Here is a 7,269-nt window from a genome sequence, read left to right as displayed (position 1 = left end):
ATGCCTGCTCATTACATTCTCAATTTGTGATCTTAAAGATTTTTGAGTATGTTAACACTAATACTGACTACACATTCTAACAAATGACGGCAAACTTTTGTCATGGTACAAAGGCAACATTCTATTAAAAACCAGAAATAAAAAAAAAACAGTTTCAAACCACACCAAGTGATTTTGAAAAGCAACTTGTATCGTCTGCCACACCACAAAGTGACACATCGTGTGCACAAAATTCAAAGACAAAACGTCTCTTCGTGTTGCACCCGACAATTGTAGCAATGATTTTATATAAACTGAATTTAACAAGGCCTTACTTTCTCATGCGTTTTGAGATGCACTTAAAGTACATGTGATAACAAAAAAATTGTAAACACTTTACAATGTAGAAAATGTTAATAGAAGAGTAACCAAAATTAATAGATTTCATCAACATATGTCTTCTGTTATTTAAAAAAAAAAAAGATTCTTTGCCTCAGCGCTTTGTAGGGTGGGCGAATTTGTGCCCTGGCCAGCACCAGCTTATGGGGAAATTGTGGTGGAAATTAGGACCGACTTATGGTGACTTCTGCTGTCCGCATAAGCGTCTTCGGTCCCCACAATAATTTAATATGACTATCCGCCACCAACTCGCTGTTATTAGTTAAACACGTTTGTTTTGCACTAGACAGCATGAAAAGCCCAGTCCGTCAGTCAGTCAGAGAAATCAGTCAGAGAAATCATTAAAAAATGACTGATTTCTCCTAATCTCTGAAAATCAGAAATGACTCAAAATTCCCAAAATGGTAAATATCAGTAGGTCAGCGTCATAACTTTTGAGTATGAAAGTTGGATTGCATTGAGTTTGGTATTATTACAAAGCTGATGTACCCTTTCCAAATACCCTTCGTATTTGTATTTATAAAAAAAATCCTGTGAAGGGGTGTAAGACCATTGCTGCAATTACAAAACGAACCTATACACAGAATATTTCAAGTCCAAATGTTTCTGTTTGCCGGTTTTACATCAATCTTTGGGTTTTGAAAAATCTGACATTTTCCTCACAAAATGCACCAAAAATGGAGGAACACACACCACCATAAACTGCTGGTTGTACAAATATCTAAATACATTTCAGTAGAGATTGATTTCTTCCAAAAGCAAGTATTTTTTTGGCATAGACATATTCAGTCTGAAGCCTAAATGGAAAATATTTACTACCTACTCAAACTACTTGCTCAAAGCAAAATGAATGAGAATCATAAATAAGGCTTTGCTTAATTAACTGCGAATTTAAAATTTTGTATATTTACACACGGTAAGAAATTTCCGATTTGACACACATACATTCTCTTTTACTGTACTTTAATGAAGAAAAAAAGAGACTTTTAAGTCAATGCCTTTTGACCAACCATTTCAGGTTATGCTATTTAGCCTCAAGGCACAGATACATGTAGCTCCGAGATGCTAACAGGTTTCGATGCACTGTTCAAAAGTGTTTCATACACTTCGGTAAAAATTGCTTGAAGCAATAAAGTTTGGATGCTGTGAGGGGACCTGCACATCAGGCAAATTGTATTCCCACTATTTGAATGATCCATTTAAAACACATTAGTCAATCTTGCAAAATTGGCTGCAATTGGACTTTGTTATAAAAAAAAACAAATTGCACTGAACAGAAACAAGGGGGAGGGGTGTTCCTTTTTTATCTACCTTGTGTGAAAGTCTGAATCACAGAAAAAGACACTTAACAGTAAAAGTTTGCAAGTGTAAATTTGATGTTACATTTTTACTCGGACCAAAAGCACTTGGATTTACCATGTATACGAAAACATGGCAGGCTTAGAGCAAGTTCACAATAACGAGGAAAAATGCCAATTTGATGCACTTGGTTGGCCTACTGTTGTGATTTATCTTTTTCTGCTGATGAAAAAAAAAGGTGAACAAGATGAACACTAGATGTGGAACAAGACTCAGTACTTGTCTTTGTTTTCCCACTATGGCTCACATTTTGGAGACTAATCTGTAACATTGAATATGCATAACTATACGTAGACAAAAAATGCCCTTAGTCAGACACAGCTTAAAACAGCGCAAGACTATCTGGACCTACGTTCTTCATCCATGTCATGACCTGACCAGCTTGAAGCCGTGCCCCGTGTTGATGACATAAGGGGGCAGCCATTTCATCTTCCAACGCTTCAAGCAATTCCAGCAGCGGAAGCAGTAGCTGAACAGATCCAGCGAGCTGGGAATCCTCAGGATCCTGATCAGCGGATGGGTCAGTCGAGGGAAACCCTGCTGCCAGTGCTGCTCTATGTCTTCCTCTGTAGGCCGGTGGAACTCGAACTCGCTCCACGGGCGTGAGACCGCGTAGACCGCCTTGATCTTCCGGCCTTCCTCTTTCCACGTGCCTGAGCTCTGCTCGGGCGAGCAGTTGCAGTCCACCCACTCGTGGGTGAAGTCCCCCACGGACTGACTGGCTTCAGGGTCGCTGGACTTGCCCAGGATGCAGGTCTGCATGGCGAGGACGTGGTGGTGGTTTCTGGCGATCTGTTTGAACCAGCCTGAGGTGCCGTTGGTGTCTTGGACTAAGATGAGACGAGACTGGGAGTCCTTCAGGCTGGCTTCCTCCCATAGCTCCATGAGGGCCTCGAATTTGAAGACATCATTGTCTAGGATAAGAAAACAATGACATTACATTCACAGTTAGCATTGAATAACGCGAGGAACAGAAAATATACTATTTGGTTCTGTCGTGAAAAAAAATGAGCATTAACTGAACTGAAGTGTTTTTTATTAACCCACTTGTGTTTATTTTTCTTTTAGCCAGTTAGCCAGACATGCCAATACGCTGCAAAACCCAATCAGTGCAGACTCCAAATGGAGCCAATTTGATGGTGCATCAAATGATAGCAGGACGCAACACATTTATATAGCAGATGGTTACTGTTTTTGTGACATTTCTCAGGCTGGATTGCATGACAGCTTGCTGCTGTTATAATGTGGCAGAAATAAAGTGTATGCAACAAACACATGTATGATACTTCCTCATGAATATTATTGAAGCATCTTGGAGTATCTGACGTTAAAATAATCTCTCATCTTCATTATTTTTTCATTTCCTACATTTAAACTAAATAGAAGCTGACACTATTTCTGTGTTCATTTATAAATTTAACTCAACTTGATCCAAAGCTAAAACAGGAGAGGGGAATACCTGTGTCACCAAGTTCAGCCAGAATAGATCATGAAAGTTGATGTTTTATTTTTCAAGGGCTTCCTTGGTAGAAGAGGAGGAAGGAAACTACACTTTTAAGTGGTGGGAGGAAAACCCATGGAATTCTATTCCAGGCAAAACCCACGGAATCAGGCAGGGACTGGAACAGGGATGTACATTTAAGTGGACTTCTGACATTTTTGCTTGAAATTTGAGGCATAAAGAAAAAGTGCACGTATACAACTCTTCTTGCAACAAGCCCATTTTAACCATCCCCTTCCCCAAAACCTACCAGCCAAAGCCCAGTCCCCGTTTGGCTGCACGTGGCCGCTGTAGTAGACCAGGTAGGTGTCAAACCGCGGACCGTCCGGCAGCTGCCGGGCAAAGAAGGACCGCATCTTGGTCTTGAGGGTGGCCAGGGCCAGACCGCTGGTGGAGAAATCGCAGCTGAAGACGTCAATCATGTGGTAGAGGAAGAATCGCTGCATGGTGTTCAGGAGGCCGATGGAGCGGCTGTTGACTTCTTCCATGCTGGAGGCTGGGATTAGAACCGGGGACCCGTCAGTTCTGTGTCAGGTGCAGAATGAACAAACAAAAACTTATTATCGTAAGTATCCAGAATCTATCAAATTTACAACTATAGGTTTTTGCAGCATTTGAAACATGGTGTTTTATGGTAAAGGTGTCTTTACTGTGCACGTTGGGTGTGGTATTTCCAAGCAAAAATCTTGCAAATTCTTGTACAAACTTAAACTCTTTGAACAGTTTGGGAAAACCATAACATTATTGTGAATTTCCATAACCTCTCATTTATTGGGTAGCAGGGGATAAAATTTGACTCAAAAAAACTGCTCGGACTAAATTTCGAAAAAATCGAAATAAATTTTGGGCAGTCACATGTAGTGTGTCAAAGTCTTTCACTGATAAAATGCACAATTGAACAGTTCAAATGTGACTAACACATGTTCATTATTTTTTTTGACACATTTGGTGAACAGTTCCAAGATGTCATGTCTGAACATGTAATTGTACTTGCTGGAGTGTCTTTTACTTTGTTTTGTTTGGGGGATTTTAGCTTTTTGTTTATCTGTTTCATTTTTGGCTGTTGACAAAGAAACACAAAAAGTTCAGCAAAATTTTTGTGAGTGATGAAACGAACCTGCAAAATGCTGAAGGGCCTACTACGGCATAACCAGTGCACGTTCCCCCAAGGGTACTCCCAAGCTCGTACAGTACCCCATGCAGCATGCTCTCTATGGGAAGCACCACCAGCCAGCTTGCCATGAAGGCTGCATTGTTATCCTGCCAAGACACTCCCCCCAACAGCAGCGTGGTGACAAACGTGGTCAGGACCAGATTGCGAGAGATCAGGGCGAAGTAGCGCATTCCGCGGGCAGCCATGACCATCCCTAGACTCTTGTTGGACTCCCCTTGCATTCCAAGGTAGACTTGGACACACTCGGTCAGCTTGTTGGTGAAAGTCCAACTGGTGACCACGAGGATGATATGCAGGCAGACCCACAAGAATCCAAAGATGATAAACGCTGGGACGGCAAAGTACCACTCCTTGTGGTAGACGGTGGACTCTCCAGCCAGCGCGAAGAAAACGATCTCGAAAATGAGAATCAGGAGGATGAAGATTTTACGGAACCATCGGTGGGTGCTGAAGACAACGTCCCAGCGCTCCATGGTGGACAGGCTACAAAAGTACAGATCCAAAAACGGGTCTGCGAAGAGGCGGACAGCGAAGCAAAGCAGCGCAAAAATATTGAAAGAAAGATTGACGGTGTTGAAGAAAGACACTACCGATATGACTACAAAGGTTACGAGGCAAGGCAAGGCAAGGAGTGTTTTGAGCCGAACGGTTATCAGTGTGAACGCACAGGCGAACACCATGAGCCACATGGAGTACATGGTCTTGGAGCGCAGCGTGCACGCCACGGCAAACCCCAGCAGTTCAAACATCTCCACGTGGCTCAGGAGTTGAGAGGTGTAGGTGACTAGTCCGCACACACGCTGCACCAAAGACCAGAAGACCTTGATGGTCATGCTAGTAAGCAGCATCGCCATCGTCACAGTAAAAGGCGTCTCCATTGCCTGACTGGGGTTGATACTGATGAACGATATCACTCCAAGCAGGCAGCCACACCAGAGATGCGTGAAACTGGAACTGATATCCACTAAGCCAAAGTAGTAATACAGCATCCCGCAGAAGGCGAATAGAAACAGGCCGCAGGCCCCGATCACCACCAGCATCATGTCCCCAGTTCGAATCCAGCAAGCATACAGGCCCGACGACACAGCGGCGATCAGGATCAAGTAATCCAGATAGGCCAGCATGTGTAGGGTGCATTTCAGCTTTTTGCTTTGCTCCATCGTTCTCAGCGGCAAGGCCAGAATGTGGCTGGTCATGTAGCGAAGAGAGTGCATTGATGATACTGAGTCAATAGGCTTCAGATCACAGTTGTAGCTGGATAACAAGACTTCTCATCATTTTAGCAGCTTCGGCTTAAGTGAAAATACCTGCCAAATGTTCCTGTAAAATACAAGATTGCCGAAAATTTATTTGACCACAAATTGTAATGCTTCAAACTGAAAAAGAAATACACGTGGGTTGCGATTCCAGTCGCACATGTTCCCTAGAAAACGTTTATTAAAACGTGTGTTTGTGAATATATGGGCTAATTTACATTGAAAAAGCACCCGCTACTGTTTTAGATTAATCAAATTACCACAGTTTTGTCAGTTTTTCTTATTGTGTACAAATGAGTTTACTACCGTAGCATACGCTTCCACTACTTGGGCTGCGCTGTCTGATGCATGTTACGCGATATCGCACCCGGCTGTTGTTGTATTACAAAACACTGCATTCGAATTGACCAATTAAACCATTTAGTCCTGACTTATGAATGAAATGACGTCACGATTTAGTAAAGTCGACTCCGATTGGTTGACGCGCGGCTTGTGTGTATGTTTAGACATATCGGATGTTGTACAGGAGTCTTGCTCCGTGGATAACGGGTGATACTCAGACTAACAAGAGGGTTGCAGATTTAAGGGGAGACGTCCAAAAACAATGATCAAAAGGAGCCTTTAAGGAAAGATTCCCATATCTGGCATCACTAAGTTTTCCCTTCAGTGACCTATCAGCCATCAGAAAGTGATATGTGCCAAAAAGTCAAATTTAGCAAGGAAAATATTGAAGTATTTACTGAGAAAACACTTGGAAATTTTCAGACCAGTCTAGTCATACGGTTTGTGCACAGCCACAGGGTGACAAGTGATGGCCAGAAATGGGAATCTTTCCAGGGGTTTTTTTTTGGTTGGAAACTTGAAATAAACATAGGGCCTACAAGCTGAACATTTATTGATGGAAAAAACCAATACGTTGAAGAGCACGGGAACGTAACTTTTTAAAGCTTAGCCTGTATAATTTCCCCGCCGGCATTCACCATGTTCACGGCTAGCTTCTACTTCAAAAAAGTTCAAGAACTGTATTAAGTGCAAGTTTTTTACAAACCTTACAGTTTACAGAAAGATCAATTGAAGTTGCTGTAGCAGAAAATTCTCAATTTTTTCAAACCTCCAAACTCTCCTGTCACGAAATGTTCGGCCTCAATATTTCACAAGTATTATCTTGATGTCGATAGATACCTCTCTAGGGTGGGTTGAAATCCCTCAAATGTCAAAACAAAATTGTGAAATTTACCAGAATCTTACAGATCTCTAGCTTCAATCTCATGTCAGGAACTGCAACTTTAATATCGCGGAGCCAAGCCAAGGTGTAAGTTCATGAAACACCAAGTAATTCTGAAGACCGCATTCTATTCAGTTCTTTCAGATGAAAGCACCCAAAATCAGTCAAGGCAAAATGACAGAAAATTACCCTTCTCCTACTGAATTTGGAGACTTCTTACTTCGGATGCCGTCCACAGAACGATCAGCGAGACGTATCGTTTAGCGGCAGTGCCCATCAATCACATCACAACCGCAAAAAACTTAAAATTATGATAATCTTACTTCGGGGTCACTGAGTTAATCATAAATTATGCAGTAGTTGTTTTAGAGCGCGC

General features: G+C 42.1%; 1 protein-coding gene across 5 annotated transcripts; it reads right to left on the bottom strand.

Moving 5' to 3' along the window:
- Positions 1-1,327: 1,327 nt before the first annotated feature.
- On the bottom strand, positions 1,328-7,184 carry LOC119726734 (transmembrane protein 168-like). Of its 5 annotated transcripts, none has more exons than XM_038198560.1 (4): positions 7,083-7,184; positions 4,356-5,732; positions 3,489-3,763; positions 1,328-2,651 (listed from the first exon to the last, which is right to left on the bottom strand). In XM_038198560.1, exons 2-4 carry the CDS (start codon positions 5,624-5,626, stop codon positions 2,104-2,106), a joined length of 2,094 nt encoding a protein of 697 aa, XP_038054488.1. In that variant the 5' UTR covers positions 5,627-5,732; positions 7,083-7,184; the 3' UTR covers positions 1,328-2,103. The 5 variants fall into 5 exon arrangements, with proteins under 5 accessions (XP_038054488.1, XP_038054487.1, XP_038054489.1 ...); XM_038198559.1 differs by having other exon boundaries at positions 6,906-7,182; XM_038198561.1 differs by having other exon boundaries at positions 6,917-7,182.
- Between the last annotated feature and the right edge of the window lie 85 nt (positions 7,185-7,269).

The sequence above is a fragment of the Patiria miniata genome, unplaced genomic scaffold (genome assembly GCF_015706575.1).
Source record: "Patiria miniata isolate m_02_andy unplaced genomic scaffold, ASM1570657v1 HiC_scaffold_2, whole genome shotgun sequence".
Classification (NCBI taxonomy): Eukaryota; Metazoa; Echinodermata; class Asteroidea; order Valvatida; family Asterinidae; genus Patiria; species Patiria miniata.
The sequence above is the reverse complement of the archived record's forward strand: the minus strand, read 5'-3'. Positions and strand labels throughout refer to the sequence as shown.

Bases quoted from the DNA above. Each gene is read 5' to 3' on its own strand.
- LOC119726734 (XM_038198560.1), bottom strand. From the start codon at position 5,626: ATGCACTCTCTTCGCTACATGACCAGCCACATTCTGGCCTTGCCGCTG. The intron at 3,764-4,355 runs GTTCGTTTCATC...CACCTGACACAG, and splicing joins GGCCCTTCAGCATTTTGCAG to AACTGACGGGTCCCCGGTTC. The intron at 2,652-3,488 runs GTAGGTTTTGGG...TTCTTATCCTAG, and splicing joins CGGGGACTGGGCTTTGGCTG to ACAATGATGTCTTCAAATTC.